Here is a 22,232-nt window from a genome sequence, read left to right as displayed (position 1 = left end):
GCTCAGAAGCAGTTGCTTATACTTAAAGAATTTTTCTCAAATCATTTGGTGTTATCTGCAGAGACATTACACTTTCATTCCCCAATTCAGTCCTTAGTGACACACAGTGGACTTATAATTTTTTGCTCTTTTTCCTCCCATTCTTTTCAGGGATTACAGTAATTATGGGATAAGGCTTCAGAGTAAGAATAGGATGTTTGTAGTACAAAAACAATACTGGTTGTTCAGACAACCAAATATCTTTCTGCAATGCATATACATGTTTCTCCTAAAGCTGAATGAAAAGAAACTGTGTTGAGGACAGACTGTAAATTGTGCACGTCCTCAAGACGTGTACAAGTTTAAGGACAGCTCCTACTTCAGCCCGTGCCCAGACCAACTCGAGGAGAAAGCTCAGTGGCTATCTCACCTATTTCCAGGTGCCTGGACTTCACCTGTTGCATTTGTTCCAAAAGTTGGAATTAATTTAGATGCAGAATTTGCAGTGGCAGGTGTAATTTAGTTATTGTTGCCAAGTATATATTTACAAGGACTTAAATTCTACTTTGTCTAGTTGGGCCATGGAACACAAAAGATCTTCCAGAATGTTGTTGGTCCTGGAGGAATCTTGTGTCAGTGGAGCAGTTTCACTGGGAAGTACTAATTTCTCAAAAATATGAGAGAGGGAGGACTGTTATTGCCATGCGTGTTTTTGAAAGACAAGAATTATTTAAGCTTCTTGTTTAACTAACAATTTTAAAATAATGAATGGGACTTTGACATGATTAAATGGGTCAAAGCATCTCCCAAACTGCAAGGAAAGTTCCCTTTGGGAGCAAACAAAAACTCCTCTGCTTTCAACTAAAAAAGTAAGTTGTATTTCTTTTTTAGAGGAACCAGGCAGATCCCTGCTGCTTCCTCTTGCTAGTCAGTTGTGGATTCAACACACCCTGAATTGTGAGCCCTTTTTGTTTTTAATATTCTTTCAAGACAACCTTTATTGCTGCGCAGTGGTAGAAGTGCAGGCCTTCCATGCATCTGTGTTCTGCTATAGTCCACAGTAATACCAGAGAGAGAAACCCGGTTTTAATTGGTATCAGCCCCACTTGCTGCAGTAGATTTGTCACCAATTTACCTCCACCCTTACCCTGTTCCTTCCCCTAGCTGCCTCTAGATATTAAGTTCTCTGACAGATGCATTTGGATCACCTGGGTAGTCAGCAGTTCATTTGAAGCTGAAGATCAGCAATTCCTGGAATAGCAACCTGCAACATCAGAGAGGAGCAAGAGAGAAGGGAGTAAAAGGCAAATGTCATCCTCTTCCACTTACCACGGCTGGGATGTCCCTTTGTTTCAGCCTGTGCCCTCACCCAGACTGACCCTTCTTAGCTCATGAAAGCTGACAGGATTGCAACCTAAGGCTTCATGGCTGCAGACAGGTCTTCTAATTAGATAATTAATTGTCTGAGTTAGTGCGATGCAGCCCATGAGAAGAGCGCTTACTGGCTTTACTTACAGCTGGGATTTCTGGGGACTTTTGTGTGGTCTACATATTGTTACTCAGACCTGTGTATTCTAAGCCCCCATCATGAGCAAGACCAGAAGAATCTTCTTTGAAAATCCTTTTGTAGAAACAAACTGGCAAGGAAGAAAAAGCAGGCGGGAATGTTGTACCATCTTCTTTAACAGACTGAGGAGGTAAATAAATTTCTAACTTTGGCTTGCTGGCATGAGAATCAAACATTTTCTGGCAGTCTGCCCCAAAAGAACTGTCTGACTTTTGCCCAAGGAGCCAGTGGGCTCAGACCTGCTCTGTGCAGGTTTCATTGCCTTTCACACAGGCAGCTGCAATTAGTGCAATTCCAATACTTTGATCAGCATTTCTCCCTGGCAGGAGTGAAGAGCACAGTCCTGCTGCCTATGATCAAGTGTGCCAGCACATCACACAGTACTCTACATCTGACTGTAGATTTGCATTTGCATTCTCCAGCAGAAGTCAGGCTTTGAAGAATGTTGTTTCCCAAGTCCATACATACTGTTTGTGAGCCTTGATGGGTTTGAGCAACCTTGGCCTTTACCTTTCCACCAATGATTAGGAGCACATCCCACTGCTTCAGACCACCAGCTGGGTTGTTGAGTGTGCTATAGGATAAATTTACAGGAATGCTGAATGGATTTGGAGAGGAGTCTTATATAACTCCTTAATAATTCAAAACATGCAATCTCTCTGCTAAATTTACAGACTTGCAAGCACCACTCCTCTATAGCAGGAGAAACACGAGCAGGTATATTGGTATTATTTGTCACAGCTCTGCATTATCAATTAGCACCATACCCAAGTACCTCAGGAAAGATAGTGATTTCCACATTTTCTCTGCTGGAAAGTCTTAAAAACAGACTACATCCATTCTAAGCAGCTGGATGTTGCTTCCTCTCATATTGCTGCGTATATTATTACCTGAGATAAGTGTATCACCTTTAACACACCCATTCTTATGGCTTATAGAAGCTGGTAATTGGAACCTGTGCAGGCAGAGCTATAAGTCAACAAGGATCCCAGCAGGACCTGGCTCTACAATCCTATACTATTCCAGAATTAGCCAGGATTTGCCTTTCTGGTTTTGAGCTTAGTTGGAGCAGCATAGATTGTGGATGGAAAATAGCAAAAGTTTCAGAACATTTTCATTTCCTTCTCCCTGAGATAGGCGTAGAAAGCAAGAGATTTGTTGCCTGTCTAGGAAACAGATTAATTGTTTTTAAAACTTCTGAAAGAAGTTCTGAGAGTACTATAAGATACTAGCAGGGTAAAAAGGAGAAAGTATTTGATACCTGTTGATATTTTGGTTAGAAGATAATAAATGCCATTTCAAAGTAGGGACCAAGAAGACTGGAGGGCTTTAATGAATTTAAAATCCCACACAAATTTCTTAGTCTTGCTGGGAACATTTTACATCACCCAGCTCAAGTTTTGGGAAACAACAGCTGCACTGCTCCTTTCATGTACTCAGCAGGTTTGATAGCACAACCAGGGTGCATCAGCACATCTCTCTGTGACAGAGACAACTTCTACCCTTGCCAGCCGTGACACAGTGCTCTACCGTGATTTACAAGATCGTAGAACCACTGGACTTTATTCAGGCATTGAATGAATCCATTTCTCCCTGTCACACTAGAAAAACCATCATAGTTTCATAAACAGGCTTAAAGAAAAAAAGATTTGAACTCGAATTAGTTACATCTCTTTTCAGTTATTAGCAAATAAGAGTCCTTTCTCAGATAGCATTGGTCATCAACAACTTTTCTTCCCTATAGTTGCTTAAATTGCAAAGTTGAAGGCTAAGCAGGATCCATCACCTGTTCTGATTAGACCATTGATTACAAGATAATCCCCTGAATATTTCATGCAGGAATGACAGTGCATGCAGGCACTGAGGTAACTTGAGTACTTGAAACAGCCTTATAAAAAGCTTTCTGCACTTACCTCCTACCTGGGAGCACTGTAAAGTGTTGTAGATACAAAGACACACCTCCCCACAGAAACCACCTCCAAGACAATCTGATCCTTGAGTGCTGATTCTTTGGACAGAACTGGCTCTGCTGTAGAGCCCTGGATCTGCATTAGCTTTTTTCCTTCCTCTCCACTGCCTTCTGGACAAAGTATGCCTGTTGATGCCTTGTTTCTTGAGGTGCTATGGAACATGAGGACAAAGTGCTGAAATTCTCCAGCAGAGAACTGCCGTGGCCTCTCAGGTCATGGGAGTTTGGTCTTTCTCCTTCTCTTCCCTCCATGATGGTAATCACCAAACCAGAAGGTCTCACTAATTAGCTTCAGTTTGTGGTTTGCTTAAAGCAGGATCAAGGCAGGATGGAAATAGCCGCTGGTGCTGTTCTCTTCTTAAGCCAGTGCAGAAGAAGATTGTGCACAGCATAGCCACATCCTATTTTAGCACTGACGCAATTTCCAGCCAAACCTCCAGGCAACATGGAAACACACATGCCTGGTAAGTTTATTTTCTGTTTCATTCTTATTGCTGCCTATGAATAGGGATAGGCCAAGAACAAAGGGGTGGAGAACAAAGAAAGGAGTACTTTGGAAGGACTTCTCTGTCTTCTTTTAGGGGAAAAAAAAAAAAAAGAAAGAAAGAAATCTGCAGCCCAGTTACAATACAGAGAGCTCAGAGATAAAACATGCAGAGTTCACTTCTCCTAAAGGCTCAGAAGAGCAGCTGTGGGTCAGTGTTGTGATCCACATGGAAAAGACAATCACTAGGCAAATGCCTTGTGCTGGTCTTCTGCTGTTTCCCCCTGCATTTGCCTTATTGCATTGCAACTCTGGGGAGTAAGCAAAATCCTTTTCCAGGAGAAAATAGGCAGCCTTGAGCTCTAAATTCCCATACAAAAGGAGCAAATCTGCTGAGACTCTTATTTGCATAAAACCTTCATTCTGGAGTTCCCAGTGTACGAGTTTAGAATAACTTTCAGTGCTAATGTTGAGTCATTGTTCTTTTGCTGTCATAGTCAAAAGTTCTGTGGTTGTTTTCATGTTATCTCATTGTTTCTGGGGCTGTATCTCTCCTGTGAACTTCAAATTCCTTATTTGAATAATAGAATAATAGAATTTGATTTTTAAATTTTAGCTATCTGGTATTTCTCTCTTTAGAATGGTTCAAGAACTTCTTAGTTGTTTAGTTCCCTGCTGCTTAACTGCTTCTATTAAAATCAGTCCCATAAGTAAACTCAGAATTGGATGATTCTCTTTATTTCTTCTCCAATCATATTTCGAGGTAGAAAGACAAAGGATATCCGCGTTATGTACAGACAAATGTAGAGAAATACAACTGAGATACTGAGTCCTACCCAAAAGATTCTCCTGCTGGGTGTCCTGGAGGCTCAGGACATTTCAAACTGAGTGTTAGCATGGGGTTCAGACAAGCAGATGCACTCAGGCTGTCCAGATTAGTTTGGCATTAGTCAGGGTTTGTTGTTTTACCCTTTCCACCTGCAGTCTGAGAGGTACTGTGTGAGCCCTGAACACACAGGTGGCAAATTAGATGGCATTCGAGACAACCCAAACAGCCTTGTCTGTCTAATTCCTATATTCTTAAAAAGCACTAAAATGGTGGTTTTGAAGACACAGTGGAGGAAATCATGCTTTACTGTAGTTGAGTTTGGTGGAGATGTGCACAAGAACTAATTTTGGCATGAGCTGAACTTCTTCATCTACATTCAGACCTGAAAATTCATGATTTACTGAGAACCCAAAGAGCACGTGTATAACCATATATATATATATGTCCTTTGAAAGACGTTTGAGTAAAGCTACAAGGAAAGAGTAAGTTTAAGTAGGTTTTTTTTCATCCCTACTTGGGAATTGGAGTTTGTCAAACAATGTTCCTAAATTGCAGATGTTTTGAACAACCTTTCAGAGGAGTATTCTTCTAACTCTGGTGTCTTTCAGAAATGTGGATCCTTTCTGATACTTATCTAAAAAGAGAGGAAGATAAATGAAAGCAGTTCCCTGTCTGTGCCCTGGATAACCAAACCACTTGCAGCGTATTCTGCAAGTAGCTGTGCTGTGATAATCTGATCATCTGGACCACTCAGCTCAGTTAATTGGCTGTTACTCAGGATTTAATAGACCTCCTACTTAGGCAGACTCCTTTACTGCCTCTTTCACAAGCAGTGTGGTCCTTTAACACTCCCTCTCAGTCCTTCCACTTTTGGCAGTCTGTTCAACTTCTTCATGGTGGCACTTTGGACAAGGACCTGGGAATGCAAACAGTGAGGTGAATTGCTGCACATGTGGGCAACCCTTAAGTTTGCAGAAAGCTGAGGCAAAGGAGTACAGAGAGGCTGATTGAGCAGTGCTGTATCAGGCAGGAACTATGAAATGTGGAATGCATTCAAACCAAAATATTTTGGTTCAATTGGTTTAATTCAGGAAGTTGAAAAGCTTTTGGGAGAACAAGAGTCCTCTAGATACAAATATGGCAATTGCATTTTCATCAAAAAATTTGTTCTGACCGGGAGTCCCTGACTGCCTCACCAGTTTACCAGTGTTAATCTCAGGTTTGTGACACAGTTTCTAGAGGCTGGGAAGCATAATGGAGATGAAATCGTGTTATAAATGAATGGCAGCTTTTTCCCTAGGCCTAGTTAAAAGGACTGGAAAGTAAAAGAGGTCTTTAATTGACTGTGTAGAGGTCTTGTGAGGTATCCCAGACTTAGTCTGAAAATACTGGAGAAACATTGTGTGTGGCCTTTGGAAGTGAAACCTTCACTTATTAATTATTTTTCTTGGAGTTTCCCTCGTGGCATCATTATGTGCTTCGTTAAAGTGAGCCAAGCATGATTCTGCTCGGGAGATCAGACAGGGAAAACTAGTGAGTCAATCTGTTGGACTGTTCAAGTGCTGCTGGACCCTAATCTGTTATTGATTAAGAATAATCATAACTGATATAAGAACATAATAATAATCATTATTGATATAAGAATAATCATAACATTTAAGGGTTAGACACCCTCGTCCAAGCATTTCCTTCTTTAGCATTCCACTGTCTCCTCTCTCCGAATGTGGTGGTGGGGAAGCAGTTTCAGTCTGAGTATAGGGGATAGAATGGTCTCAGCTAAATGAGGGGGAAATACAACCTCCGGATTTTAGCAGTACACAATGGATGTGGTGTCTCCCTGGATAGATGGAAGCTGTTGTTTCTTATTCCTGGAGAAAAGTCCTGACTACATGGAGGCAGTGGTGTATTGTTTCTGTAGTGATGATGGTGCTGACCATGTAGGCAGATGTGTACAGGATGTCTTCTCCTGGATATAAAACACTAATGCTGGAAGGACCAAGACATGGTTTTTCCCTCTAAGAGCTTTTCCAAGAGAATGAGAGTATGGATCAGTCAATCCCATTTCAGCTGTGGCACCACTAGAGGGGGAAAGAGTATGAAACATCTGTGTGTTGAAACAGGTTCTGTATCCACTGGTTTTTATTAGCATTTTTCAGCGTGCTACTGCCAGTATGGAATTGACCTGTTGGAGTGAGGAGGCCTCCAAGAGAATCAGAGGGATGAAGCAGCAGTGCTGTGAAGAAAGACCGAGATAATTGGGAATGTTCAGCCTGGAAAAGAAAGGGCATTGGTGTGACCTCATTATGGCCTTCCAGTGCCTGAAGAGAGCCCACAGGAAAGATGGAGAGAGACTCTTGACAAGGTCCTGGAGTGACCCGACAAGGGGGAATGTCTTCACACTGACAGAGCACAGATTTAGGTTGGATATCCAGAAGAAATTCTTCCTTGTGAGGGTGGAGAGGCCCTGGCACAGATTGCCCAGAGAAGCTGCCCCATCACTGGCAGTGTTCCAGGCCAGGTTGGATGGGGCTCTGAGCAACCTGGGATAGTGGAAGGTGTCCCTGCCCCTGGCAGTGGGGATAGAAATGAGATCATCTTTCAGGTCTCTTCCAACCCATTTGTGATTCTGTGATGATCTCCATCCCCTCCAAACCCTCCATTATTCTGCACTGTGACCATGTAATTTGTCAAAAGCAAGAGATGGGGAGCATGTCTAAAAATTCCAGACATTACCCCCAAAGACCAGAACATGTAGGTATAATCTTAGATATACTTGATGAGCATTTCACATGTGTAAAGAGTTCTTTTTGAAGAATGACCACGATCCACAAGTTTCTACCTCTACCTGATGCCACTGGATTTGTTCACATCACTAGAAATGAATAGTGCCTACTGACTGCAGTATTTTGCATTCCATTAGGGAACTATCTGTACAAAACCTGCTTTATGTATTTATCTCTCCTTCCTTAGACTTTGCTCTACCCTCCTCACACCCAACTCTCAATGGACGGAAGACAGCAAAATCAGCAAGGGACTCTTTTTCAGCATACAATAGCAAATACCTCACTGTTCCTCAGAACCGGACTTCCTGGCACAGAAGTGGGACCAATGGAGCTCTTGAAGAATCAGTGGTGTCCTACAGAAGTTCTGTAAGTAGGGTTTCATATTCATTGACGTAGGTCAAGTGCATTTGGGATTATGAAGAGGCTGGAAGCAGAGTGAGAAGAGCAGGGTGCACTCTCCTGTGTGTTGGTTAAATCAAAACAGGAAGAAGAATCTTTATGAGGAAAGTGATACCACAGCCTCAGATGGTTTATTTGTCTCTGTGTACAGCAAGGATTAATTTCTGCAGTAGTAATCTCACCAAAATTTTTGGATTGTTTACTTTAGCCAAAATCCTTCAGAGCAGGAATGAAGGGGGTTGCTACTGCCTCCAGTGGCAGAAAAGATCTCCAGGTTGATCACTAAATTGGGTGTGCATGTGTCAACCCTGAGTCAGCTGTGACCAAGGGGGCTGGATTGGATTGATTCCCTTTGTAAGTGAGGTGTGGCTGTAGTGTTCAGAGGAGAGCTGTCATTAGAGGAGGCACATTTGGGATGTATTTGTAGTGATATATTTGCTACCAGACCACTAGAACAAAATCATCATGAAGTGCTGATCCTACCTTCCCATTTTCTTATTCCTTGGTGTGGAGGTTTCATGTCTTGGAAACATCAAGAGGCAGTGAATGCAGGACTTGAGCTGGTCATTTACATCACTGTTTCTGACTTTTACAGTGGCTGTGAGAGAGGAGGAGAGAAAGATCTTGATAGTTCCTTCAGAGGCATTTTTGAAATTGTGACTTTTTGTGTTCCTCCCTAAAAAAGTCTTCTTGTGCCAGAATGTCACATGGTAAGGCAAGCAGTGCAAATTTAGGGGCAGGAAATGTCTTTAGTGAAATCTGTGGAAATTTTAATTAGCTTTCTGTGAATTGGACACCCATAATTATGGGGATGGCATCTTGCTGCCAAGAGAGAGGAAAAGAGTCCACGGAGAGGGTATCACTGTTGACTCTCCTCATACCCTGTGTAACTCCAGCAACCCCAAGTGTTGCTATGGTGCTCTCTCAGGTGACTGGGATGTGCCAGGTGGCTCCACACAGTAGCAAACAGGAAAACCTTGGAGTGATTTTCCCATTCTACCTCCTTGTTCCCTCTCCTGTTTCTTATTTGTGCTTCTTGGTTCTGCCCACACTCTCCAGTAAGGGAGGAGAGGATCCTCAGAGCTCATCTTCTCTAGAGCCTGCTAATGCATTGCCTTGCACCAGTGACCTGCTGTGGTGACATCATTCCTTCTGCACTGTATAGCCTGCAGCTCTCTGGGAGGGACACTAGAAATCTGCCACGGGTTTTCCCTCGCTGGGGTAGAGATGGATCTGGAGAGTTTGCATGGGCTTCCTGTGAGTAATACATGAAAATGTATCTAATCAGGAAATGGGGAATTGAAATAAAAGGATGTTTCAAAAGCAGTTTTATATTCTGTCAGGATGTAGTGCTGAGCGTAATTTTGGATGTGCCTAAAGGGACTGTATATATACTTTAGACATGAAGGGTGTGATGAGTGTGATGTGCAGAACAGATTAATCAGTGATAATTTTGTGAAAGGATGAAGAATGTAGCATACATGTAAACCCAGGATTTATTTAGTGACGTGATGACTGAAAGCTACTTTGTGGGAGAGTAAGAAGCAAAACACTCTAGAGTGCTCTCTGAAGGGCTTTACACGGCAGCATTGTGCTGGAAATGGTGGCTGCAAACAGTTTCAAAAACTCACGGGCTGCCTTTAATGAATGCCTCAGTGTCAGACTTCCACATGAATGCTGCAGAATTCCCATCCAGGCTGATGAGTGATGGCTGGATTACTGTTGGACCTGCATCCCAGAAGGGTTCTGAGAGGGAGATGGTGAAGCAGGGATGGTCTGAGGGGCTGACTGGATGCAACATGGGTGGTTTGAATGATTTTAGCCATGGATTCCTTTTTGCGGGAATTACTGTGTTACTGGCCAGTCACACAGTCTTTTCATATGTTAAAATATAAGCTAGCATGGCTAGCCATTTATGGGTCATATCCCTTCTAATCCCTGGTATTTTCAAAAGTGTTTCAGTCCAGCCTGGCCCTTCTGGACGTTCTGAACCACATTAAAGATATTTCTTCTGTTCTGGCTAAGATTGATTTCTTCCCTTCCAACACTGATTTTGCTTCCCTTCCGTGCCTGCTTTGCTCCACAGCACATGGTACATGGCCTATAATGTGGTCCTTATTCTCACTTCTCTGTGCCCTTTCATAATGTGGATGTCCTCTCGCCTTAGTTTGTGCACGTGCAGAATAGGGCGACAGAGTTGGGGTGTACCTCTGTACCTGCTTAGGAATCCCAAATGTTGGGATAAACTAAACTAAACTATGCTTAGTTTATGGCCAGAGGAGGAATGAAGTGAGGCTGGTGTGCAAAATTAGTATTTGTAGGTCATACCTGAATTCTTAGTGGCTTCATGTGGAGATCGACCGACCCCCCCCCCCCCCCCCCCCCCCACCTACTTGGGTCTTTTGGCTTTCTTGTCTGTCCAACTCCCATATTTCTGTCCCAGACTATCAACAACTACGTGGAAGGGACCCAGACAAGGGAGAGGGACAAGGCCTCCCCGAGTGGCCTCTACTTCAGGGACAGCAAGAGAAAGGTTGACTACGTCTTGGCCTACCATTACCGCAAACGCCTGGCCCGCCATGTGCCTGGCGCCGCCTCCCCGGAGCCGAGGCGCGGATTCGCCTCTGTAGCCCTGGTTTCAAACGGAAGCACTGGGAAGGGTCGTGCTGAGCCCCAGCAGCAGCAGCAGCCGGATGATGGCCAGCGTGCCCTGCAGGAGTGGCCAGGGCTGCCTGGCCTGGAGGTGGTGGAGCTCAGCCCGCTGGACACCCTGGAGGAGGAGAGGCGGCTGCAGCGGGAGGAGTACGAACGCAACCTGCTGGAGGCGGGGCTGGAGATCGAGAAAGACCCCGAGGTAAGAGGGGGAGATTTGCACCTCATACATGGCATCGGGTGTCCGCATGGATAATGGACACTTTGGATGCCCAAAAAACGGTGTGAAGCTAAGAAGGTGGCCAGGGTGTGTTTGTGTTGCTTGGTCCTTTCTGCCTGAGAAAGACATGATGGTTATTGTTGTTTGATGTAGTGTTGAGTAGAAATTTCAAACTTACTTCAGGTGAAAATGTATTCCTTTATCTAAATGTTCGTATGGCATGCAGCAGACACATTTTTCTTGCCAAAAATCCCCCCAACAACTTCAATATTGCTAAAATGAAGAAAGTATCTCTTAAGTAATTTGCTGGGACACTGCTAAGACGTTTCGTATATCCTCACAATATTTTCAGCATGACTATGCTCACGTCAGCTGGGAGCCATGGTTATTTTACTTGGCTGTTGCCAGTCAGTTAGTTGAGCACAGGTCTTCCAAATCCCATGTTGTTGCACTGAGCTCTGTACTATCCCTCTGTGCCCCATTGAAAGTCATGGATATTTATATCCAATGAAGGGAAATCCCTGCTGGGTTCTGGTTTTAGGTGCTCTGGTGTTCTTGACACCAAATTTGAGAGATTTAGAGTGCCTTTTTATACGTGCTGAGAACTTACAGCTTGTGTTGCTTCCAGTGCAACCAGTCAGCACTTCCACAACATGGAGCAAATCACAGACTGAATCTGAAAATTTGAGACTGACTGGCTTAGCATAGTGTATGCATAATTAAATCACTGGCAGGAGTAGAAAGAAATAGAAAAGTCTCTTTACATTTTCCTTGCTTAATTTCCTGAGTTGCAGGTGGCTCTGGGTTGTATTTCACTGCACAGCCTGGCTGAGCCATCCTTGTTCTGAGCAGAAAAAAGTGATCTCAGATCCTGATTCTTTTATGCTGTGCTCTGGGTTTTGGTTCATTACATGACCATCTTACTGCTATGATTTTTATAACCAAATTGCACAAAAACCCAGGAGAACAACTGTTTTTGGAGACCCCTTTCAGTTCTGAATTTCATCAGAACCCAAAAAGTCAAGCAGGAGATTTGGATTTGATTATTTGACACATTTCTTACCCTAAGTCTAGCTGGATACAAATTCTGTTTTGGCCTCCTTCCAAGTGATGGAACATGCTCTTAAATAATATAAAAAGTGATAAATAATGTCATACAGTGTTGACCAAAAAAGCCCTTTTTGTCACAGTCTTCACTATGAAGAGAAAAAGGCCTTTTGTAAAGGAACTGGGAAGTTCACAGGAAATTGTTGATCAGTTCTTTTATGGAAAAAATGAATTGATTTTGAAAATTACAAAAAATCCCATTCCATCACTTCTCTAACTGTATATGTACAGAGTCACTCCTGTCCCCCACCCCTCCTCCTGTCCTTCCCCAACACACAAGCTGTCTAATCAAAAGGGGAAAAAGTTTTCCCTTTCAGAATCTCCTGAGAAACTGGAAGAGGCTGGAAGGACTATGCCTTATCTTTTTTCTTCCCTGCTCATGACCTGTGGCTTTTACTTCCTTTCTTTTTTCTCACTTCACTGATTTTTTTCTTCTGTTAGTTAACTCCTGCTGGAACATGCTGAAGGTTCTGTCCTTTTTCTTGCTGTGAATTTCCTAGAAACTGCTGAGTAGGCACATGTGAAAGGCACAGCTGTCCTTATATGTGGATTAAAATTGTATGTTGAGCTGATACAGGAAAAACTTCTGCTTTTAGTCCTGGGAAAAAATATGTGTCTATAAATTCATTAAACTGAGAACAGCCTTAAAGCAGCATTTGTATTTTTGTACAGCACAGTGGACTTTCAACTACTACATTTCCACTGGATTATGCTAAACTGAATGTTTGTTTGGTGGAGGTTTTTTTGTTTGTTGTTTTTCTTTTCAGTGCTAATATAAGAAACATATTTTTTAAATATAATACTATTGCAAGTTGAGATATATTCTCTAAAATATACTCTGGACCAGGTTTTGAGAAAAGTTTGATCTGGCTGCAAAGGTAGATATATTAGAGAGATGCCACTTTTGGACCCTTGGTTTGGAGCAGACCTAGTTTCTCTGCATTACATCATCTTCCTATGGTTTTGCAAGAAAATCCACTAATTTAAAAAAGATGGGATGTCCTGATTCAGGGAATGGTTTGGATTTACCAACCTCACATGGGAGTAGGGACATGGGAGTTATTCCAGAAGCTGGTTTTGTTGGTTTAAACCTTTTAGACATCAGAAAGTTCATCTCTAGGAACACAAGACAGAGTTACAACTATTTAAAAATCTTTATTTTTTCAGCTATCTTTTTTTGGAAAAGTGAGAATTTCTCTGATGTTAATATGTTTGCTCATATGTGGCCTTATGATTATTATATATTTGATTATTAGGGAATAAACACCTTTCTCACTTACATTGTCAAATGTGCAAAAGAAGAGGACAAGAAAAACATAAAGATGTATAATTTGTATGTGGAGAGAGGCATATTGCTGTTTTTGAATTTGTGGAAAATAGGCAAAACTATGGACTGTCTCAATTCAGCCAGTTATTATTTGTGAATTAAGGAATATTGGACTACATTTCCAACTTCCTAATAACTTTATATCATTTGTTATTGCTGTCCTCCAGAGAAACTTTCATTTCTCTTAATAAAACATTCCTGGAATTTTATTGTTTTTACTGTTGTTTCTGGGTTTTTAAATTTTTTTTTTAATTTCCCTTTACCTTTGCTCTTGCTTTGTTTTTCTTTGTTTTGTTTTGTTTCTGTTTGTTTGTTATTTGTTCCTGGGGAAGCTGATAATTGTGTTTCACCTAATCTGAAACCAGTCATTCTCTTAAATTTGAATTTTACTGTTGCTTTAATGAATGCGAATGCAACATACACCATTTTCAATTATAATTATGTATGGTAAGGCATAATAGGTATGGAATAAGAGGACATTGGAGATGTGCCTTGGCATTCTGACAGAGCTGGATCATTTTCAAGAACATTGGAAGTGAAATGTACTATGCTAAATAGCAGTTGGGAGAGGAAATATTATTTCAAGGGTAAGGTGACAATTCTAAAACAAAATGTAAATTATCCTCCAAGAAGCTCATCTAACCTCAATTTTTGAGCTAGTGTTGTTTCCAAAATGTCTCACTAAACTCCCTTGATTACATTACACTTGAGAGGAAAGGAAGTCCTTAAGTTCCTCAATGCTGATATTAATATTATTGATGATGGAGGTTGTGATTTGATTTTTCTGCTTGATATTCCGAGGCATATTTTTGAATTTTTGTGCAGAAAAATCCATGTAAATTTAAAAACCCAGCCAGCCAAACAAACCTCCCAGCCTGACTCAAATAAAAAATCCACATAGACTTAAAAACCCAACCAGCTAAGACCTCCCCAGCCTGACTCAAATCAAAGCTTATAGTGCTGCAGTTGATTTTATTTATGGGGTTAAAATTCACTATTTTTTTGCACTAAGGTGCTTCCTGTTTGTCAGTGGGAGAAAGCGTCTCTCCTGTCAGCTGCTAAGGACAAAGCATAGCCAAAATGATATCATGTATATTGCTTAATTCAGTAGTATTTAAAAGCCTAAAAAAAAATTATGGGTTTTTTTTTCCCCCAAAAATCTATCAATGTGCTCTGTGGATGCTCCCAGGAAAACATCTCATGTCCTTAGTACATGTGAGACACCTTGCAGGCACTCAGTATGGACATTTAATTGCCTCAAAACATTCATCCAAAGTGCAGAGGAAAACCCAATAGTAGCTAATATTAATTTTAAAAGGATATAGAAATATAATGCGAGTCCTAGACCTTTATCCCTGTTAATGAATACCTCCTGAAGCCAAGGAAGTTACAGAGTAATGGAGCATTGGATAAAGACTGGTATCTTTTGTGCTGTAGGTCTTTGGACTTTGTATTTCAATCTCTCAGCACTCAGAACAAGGCTTTACTTCTTTAGGGAGCCAATTACATAAATATTTGATGCATATTTTTCAGTGACTCTAGTTGCAGAAGCATTAATTAGCTAAAACATGTTCTGCTTCTGTATGTTACTTATATGGAGCTGAAATGTAATACACAGCTCTTATAAAATTAAAGTTGAACAGGCAAGGCAAGGTTTGCAGTGGTAGTGAAGTGAATGTGATGAAAATATTGACAAGTTGATTAACTATTTAAGGGGAAATTATGTCTCCATTTTAGACAGGATTTTGAAGTAGCCCCATGGAATTTAAGTGTGATTAAATCATCAATAAAATAATGATCCATAATAAAAGGTGGCTAAGTAGAACGGCTGTGCTGTCAAAGCTCAAAATCCATATTATGGATCCTGGGGGTTTTTTTAATAACTGTATTGTGGCTTGAATAGATGAATGGGCAGACTGACTCACTTTTAATTACCATCCAGACTCTTGGTGCTCAGCTATGAGGTACCTTACTCAAAAAGGCTTCCAAGAGATTCAGAGAAAATTGAAAAGGTGTACAAAAATCATCTATGTTTTGTTAGCTCTTGGGTAATCAGTAGTAAATGTCATCATTTTTCTGCAGATTAGGAAATGGAATCATCCATATCCTGAATTTTAGATAAAGGTAGAATAGGGCTGTATATGCTGGTGATATTTACAATGGGATTTGGGCCAGAGGCATCCTAATTTTACATATATTTTCTACGTAATGCTGTTTCTAGCAGACTTGCTTGGTAGTAATGGCCTCCTGAATTTGTGTTTTCATTTCTCTGTGTCTTGAGTTCTGTCACCTTCTGGGAGAACTACTTCAATTCCTACAATCTGCCTAGCAGATGAGAAGCCCACAAGGAATGGCTCATACATCTCTGCTGGGGGATGGACACTTGCAGGATAGGGCACGCACAGTAACAAGATCAGCTGCTTAGCCTGTTCACAGATGATTCCCTGAAAACATATTTTAATTATCAGCAATCTCGTTTGCAGCAGAAGTTTTAATGTGTAAATTAAATACCTGGGGAGGGTTTGAAGGGTGACACATGAAGCCCTGAGGGATGTGATACTGCCACAGTGCCTGCAGAGGAGGCTTGGTGGCTAAATAATGATAATTTCTCCAAGGCAATCAGGCCGGTGCAGCTTGAATAGCAGCTTCATGAAAATAAAGTAGTAAAATATGAGATAGTTCGGGGAATTTGGCCCAGGGATTTGTTGCTTTTCTGAGCTATTAAATGGCAGCAGTCATGCTGCCGTTATTCAGGTGAGGTGCTGGGTGAGGACTGCCCCCCCTGCAATGCCTCATGAACCCTGACCTATTCTTTGTCACAGGAAAAAGATCCTGATTTTCAGGGTTTCTTTTGGAGGGAAAATGGGACTTTGTTTGCTTTCCTGTCCCCAGGCCAATGCTTGCTTTGTCTCTAGCAGCAAACAGCCCTGCAGGTATCTTTGGTGCCAAAGGAGTGTTCACTATTGACTTTCTGCTTGTTGGGTAATTGTTCTGTGATATCACTAGTTTTTTTTAGAGGCATTGCTGGTTAGCCATGAATTCACACCTCATGAAAAATCCTTTGCCTAAATCAGAGCCACTGAGAATTTTGCTTTGGAGCAGATGCAACACTGTAGATAAGTGTTCCCTGTTTTCAGTATGTTACTTTTATACATATATATATATATATATATTTTTTTTTTTATGTACTGCTTTATGTTGTAGATATAAAGGATCTGAGCTGAGACAGTGCCCCTCTCTCTCTCTTCTTCTCTTTTCTCTTTTTTCTTTTTCCTTCTGTCTGCAATGAGACAAATGAAAAGGCATTCCATAAGGTGTCATTCTTCCTTCTCAGATTCAGGAATGGATTCTAGCAGGGAATCTGGGGGATATCTACAGGCTGGGGGATATCTGACAGTGGAAATTAGTCCTTGCAGGATAGGACTATCTTATGGGGAAAAAACCCCTCAACTGTTTGTGTGTGTGGGGAGTGAGGGAGTGGAATTTGCTATTCTTTGCCACGTCCAGGAAAAGGTAATGTAAATAATGACTCAGGGTTGTGGGATGCTTGTACGTTTTGAGCTCTTCTTGCTTTACTGATTACTCTAATGGCTGCGTGTGTGTCATTCTGCCCAAATCTGAGTTGCTAAAATGTCATGTTGATCATGACATTATGCTCAGACACGCAAGCAATATTCTTCCAGGAAGTGAGACACTGTAGGAAAGGAATGATCCCATGTAGGGAAGAAATGTGTCAAGACATTTTACATTGTGTACACTTTCAAATGTTGTATTGTACTTGAGAGGGAGGCATTTTGGAGTGAAAACTGGATTCAAGATTTTCAACATGAACAGGTGAGGTCTTTTCAAGAAAAAACAAAGTAATTTCCCCTCAGTAATCAGAACATCCTCTTCAGCTCAAACTTAAATCCTTTGCAGACCTAAGTTCTAGGTAGGAGCAGAGTTCCAACAACTAAGTGCCAGTTCCTGTGAATGAACACAGATTTAGTGGGGGGAAGCTGTCATAGAGGGAAAAATTCATTACCTGTCTCACATGGCTACATCCTGAAAAAAAGAGGGAACTGTAATGTACAAGCCATCAGTTGTAATCAGATTGTATTCAAAGTGTCTTTCCTGGTCATTGCAAGATCTATTAAGTCATAGGACAAGGCAAATCTGTCAAAACTGTATCACAGAGTTGCTTCTGTCATTCCAGTGGTCCTAGGTCAGCCGTTACTTTGTCCTGAATAGAACTACAAGGAAAAAAATAATTTAGCAGAGTGGCATTGGGCTGCATGGCTCTCTTTAGCATTAATGAGAGTTTGGTGGCTAAATCCCCATGCACAGCATGGAAAATTTACTCTTCTGAGTGGGTTCTCTCCTTGGTAGACAGTGCTGATAAATGTGTGCCCTCTATTGAACCTCTTTTGTGTACAGGTATGTGCTCACAGTATCAGGCCAAAGAAAACATCATGTTAGATCTTGATTTATGTAATACTGTGCTACATTCTGTAATATCCTGAAATTTCTGTGCAGTTATTCCAGGTCAGCATTAATATAACAATGATTTCATCCCTGAAACCAAATATTTGGACAAAATTATTTCTTTTAAACAGGTGCATGGATTTTTATTTGTTGTTTCTTTGGGGGGCTTTTTTGTTTGTTTGTTTTTGTTTGTTTGTTTGTATATGTTGATAATGGATATGTTTTCTTTAAGCTCTGTCATCTAGGAATTAACTAATTGGTTCTCTGCTGGCTTCTCCCTTCAATTCCTGGATTCTGTAATAGTTTTAAAGCATTATAAAATTGCTAAAAAGATTGACACCCATACACTGTACTTTTAAGGAAATCCTGGATGTGGAGTTTGGTAGATGATCTTGGAGTTTCATAAGACGTCTCCTGGTAAAATAAATACACAAAATATATTTGGGAGAGAATGAGTTACTTGTAGCTAGGGTGGGAAAAGGACTGAACAGCTATGTGAATTAATATTTCTTTTTTTTTTTTTTGGTAACAGCAACCTTTTCAGAGGAAAAAACAAGACCCCCATAGGAGCATTTTCCTGGAAATGTAGAGGTGGTCATTGCTTTCCATAGGCTGGAGCTAATGCAGTACTCTGGAAAAATACCAGCATCGTTCTCTTCCAGAGGAGCCCAGTTGCACTTGCCTTAGTCATTATCAGCTGCAACATGGGGAATTTCTCTCTAGCCTTTGTCTACATGTTCACTAAGCTCAGTTGTGGTTTAGCCGGAGTAATTTAGTAATACATATATAATATATATATATATTCAAGATCTTGCAAATACTTAAGCAGACTCCATGCTGACACCTCTAAAGTGTTAGTTCAAACTACTGTAATTTTTCCTTAATCTCTTCAAAATGGGGAAGGATATTGCTGCCCATCCTATACTTAGGACTTTTCCTCAAGTCACTCAAAATCCTAAGTCTGTTCCTGTTGAAACTGGTTACAGAGTGTGAAGGATGACTTGAGTTTCCTAATGCTTTGAAAGTTTCAACTCCATGCATGTCCTTTAAGTCACAGGGTTTTCAAGTTTTTCTGGATTTACTGTCATTGTTTCTATCTGTTGCTTGCCTGATTCCCATTATCCTCACTCATTTGTAAGTTTGCCTGTCTTGGAAATCACTAGTATTCCTGCTTTTTTTCCAACTCTCATATTCCATACTTCATTTTGCAGGCTTTGACTGATCATTCTTTGCTTGCCTCTGAAGATGTGCAAATGTTCAGCTGCACTGAGCCCTGTTAGGTCATCAAGACAAAAGTAATGTCCTAAAGATTGTGTCTCTAAGGAAGGTCACTGGAAGGCTCTTCCACCCTTTCAGTGTATACGTTTTGGTTAGTGCGATTTAGGAAATTTCATACCATGTTTTTCTTATTAAATTAGGGGTACTTTCTGGCTCTTACAGTGCAGTCAACCCACTGTAGTGCCCCGCAGCCCTCGTAAGCCCTCCTCGCTTGTCACAGGTCTCTGTGAGTTCACTGGATCATGTTTACGCTCTGCCTGCGGTGGCACTGCTCAGCTTTCACAGGTCAATGAGTGGTACGTGCTTTACCTCACCAGTGCTTGACCTGCTCACCTGCCTCTGGCCTCTGCATATTCCCCCCTGTCCCTTCACTCCAGTCTCCTGAGGGCTGCTCACCTGGCCACCACAGGGTGCTCCATTTCTGTCCACAAAACTCTTTCTCCTTATCCTGTATGCTGTGACCTGTTCTTATTACTAAGGGGAAATTACATTGTTTTTTTCTTGAAAAGACCCCTCCACTGTTCATATTCAAAATCTTGAAAATCCTGCCACTTCTTGGTGCCACTGTGTCTTTCTTTGGTCAGTGTGAACTCAGCCCTTCACCCTTCCCTGCTGCTCATCAGCTGCCATCAGTTGCAGGTCCAAGTGAAGTCACAGCATCCAAGGCATCTTGATGACCCCTGTGAGTCCCTTTCACCTCAGATTATTCCATGGTCTGTGATAACCCCCTGCACCGATATAAGCTGGGGACGGAATGGCTGGATAGTGCCCAGGTGGAAAGGGACCTGGGGGTGCTGGTTGACAGTCGATTGAATATGAGCCAGCAGTGTGCCCAGGTAGCCAAGAGGGCCAATGGCATCCTGGCCAGTATCAGAAATGGAGTGGCCAGCAGGAGCAGAGAGGTCATTCTTCCCCTGTACTCGGCACTGGTGAGGCCTCACTTGGAGTATTGTATCCAGTTCTGGGCCCCTCACTTTAGGAGGGACGTCGAGTTACTTGAGCATGTCCAGAGGAGGGCAACGAGACTAGTAAGGGGCTTGGAGCACAAGCCATACGAAGAGCGACTGAGGGAGCTGGGGTTGTTTAGCCTAGAGAAAAGGAGACTAAGGGGTGACCTCATTGCTCTCTACAACTTCCTGAAGGGTGGCTGTGGTGAGCTGGGGGTCGGCCTCTTTCTCCGGGCGACAACAGATAGAACAAGAGGACACAGTCTCAAGCTGCGTCAAGCGAGATGTAAGTTAGAATTAAGAAGGAAATATTTCACAGAAAGAGTGGTCAGATACTGGAATCATTTACCCAATGAGGTGGTGGAGTCATCATCCCTTGAAGAATTCAAAAAAAGACTGGATGTGGCACTTGCTGCCATGATCTAGTTGAACAGTTAGAACATGGGCTGGACTTGATGATCTTATAGGTCTCTTCCAGCCTTGAACTTCTGTGATTCTGTGATCTTTTCCACTGAGAAAATCCACAGCTGGGACAGCTGGACATTAAGACTTCATACTTTCCAACTGCTTCTCTCTCAGGAACTTCTGTGCAAAATTTCCTTCCTCCCTTATTCTGTCTTTTATTTCAAAGCCTTATTTCAAAGCTGTCCTTAGGAAACTGCTCACCCAAAGCTGGCCAAGTTCAGCTTCAGTGAGGCACCAAAGTTTGCTCATTAAGGTACTTGCTTTACTTTTCAGCTGATGTGTTACAGGAGGCACCTGAGAACACCACAGTAATGACCTAAGACACAGCTTGCACCACTAGGGACCCCTTGTTGGTTTTCACTTGGGAAGCCCAGTTCACAAGTGACTCTCCTGGAAAGTATTTGTTGGCTTAGGGATGTTTTGTTACATCTGGCCACCAACTGGCAAGACTCTTCACACAAAGTCAGCACAAAGAATGCTTTTAGCAAGAGCCAGCTGTAAATTGTCAATTTCCATATCTTCATAATGTTCAGACTCTCTGTCAGGACAACCCCCCCATCAGCTGACTTTCTAGATGATGTTATTAAAGACAGCTCATTTTAGTATTTAAAAGTAGGTGCGATTTTATAATGTAGTGATTGGTAACTGTCTTGATATCAGTATAGCAATTCTGTAGTCATGTACTGTGCTCCTAGCAATTCTCCCTTCCATCATTTTATAAGAAGAGAAAAATGTAACTAGAATGTAAAACCAATTTTGTTAATGTTGTAGAACTTTAAGTACCATGAAAGACTAATAGGCAGCTCTAAAATGTATTCCTTCACTTGTATATGTCAGTGCTAATTATCAAAAATAATAATTGGCATATAATTACAGAGCACTCTAATGTAATTAAAACCATAATAAAAAATGTAGCCAAGGGATTATACATCAAATGCTGTAAGCTGAATCCAGGAATTGAGGCAGTTGGCATCCTCCTGCTACCTGGACCCCTGAAACTAGATGGGAAAGTGGAAGAAATGAAAGAGGCAGAATCAGAATCCGAGGATGGCTCAGGCTAGAAGGGACCCCAGTGGGGCAGCTGGTCCCACCTCCCTGCTCCAGCAGGGCCATCCCAGAGCACAGAGCACAGGATTGTGTCCAGAGGGGTCTGGAATATCCCCAGTGAGGAGACTCCACACCCTCTCTGTTCAATCTGTTCAGCCCTCCGTCACTGCCCAGGACAGAAGTTCTGCCTCCTGCCCCGGTGGAACCTCCTGGCCTCAGTCCCTGCCCGTTCCTCTGGTGCCATTGCTGGGCCCTGGAGCAGAGCCTGGGCCCTGCTCGGAGCCCTCCCTGCACACAGGGACACCCAGGGCTGAGGGCCCCTCTCAGCTGGGGCTCCTCTCCAGGCTGGACAGCCCCAGCTCCCTCAGCCTTTCCCTGCCACAGATGCTCCAGGCCCTAAATCGTCTCTGCAGCCTCCACTGGCCCCAGTCCAGAAGCTCCCTGTCCCTGCTGTGCTGAGGAGCCCAGGACGGACACAGCACTGCAGATGTGCCACACAGCGCTGGGCAGAGGGGCAGGATCACTCCCTGAGTTGCTGGCATTTTCTGAGCACAGGCCTAAGGGCTCTTTCAAGTACTAGCAGGACAAGGTAAACTCCTATTGCCTGATACTCTCCATATCCAGGTGCCTGTATTCAGATACGCTTTTGTATAACCGGTATAAAAGGGTAGATGCCTTCGAAGAACAAATTTCATCCTGACTCTCAGCTGCCTGT

At 42.2% G+C, this 22,232-nt stretch overlaps 1 protein-coding gene across 1 annotated transcript in view; it reads left to right on the top strand.

Annotated features, from left to right (window-relative positions):
- The first annotated feature begins 6,751 nt into the window (after window positions 1-6,751).
- The window catches only part of ANO2 (anoctamin 2), a 145,303-nt gene continuing 129,822 nt past the window's right edge, over window positions 6,752-22,232 (top strand). The window contains exons 1-3 of the mRNA XM_063155853.1: window positions 6,752-6,765; window positions 7,731-7,977; window positions 10,454-10,864. Coding sequence (XP_063011923.1) covers window positions 6,752-6,765; window positions 7,731-7,977; window positions 10,454-10,864 — 672 coding nt within the window. The remainder of the gene's footprint in view (window positions 6,766-7,730; window positions 7,978-10,453; window positions 10,865-22,232) is intronic.

This window comes from Melospiza melodia, chromosome 4, assembly GCF_035770615.1.
Source record: "Melospiza melodia melodia isolate bMelMel2 chromosome 4, bMelMel2.pri, whole genome shotgun sequence".
NCBI classification, from domain to species: domain Eukaryota; kingdom Metazoa; phylum Chordata; class Aves; order Passeriformes; family Passerellidae; genus Melospiza; species Melospiza melodia.
The sequence above is the reverse complement of the archived record's forward strand: the minus strand, read 5'-3'. Positions and strand labels throughout refer to the sequence as shown.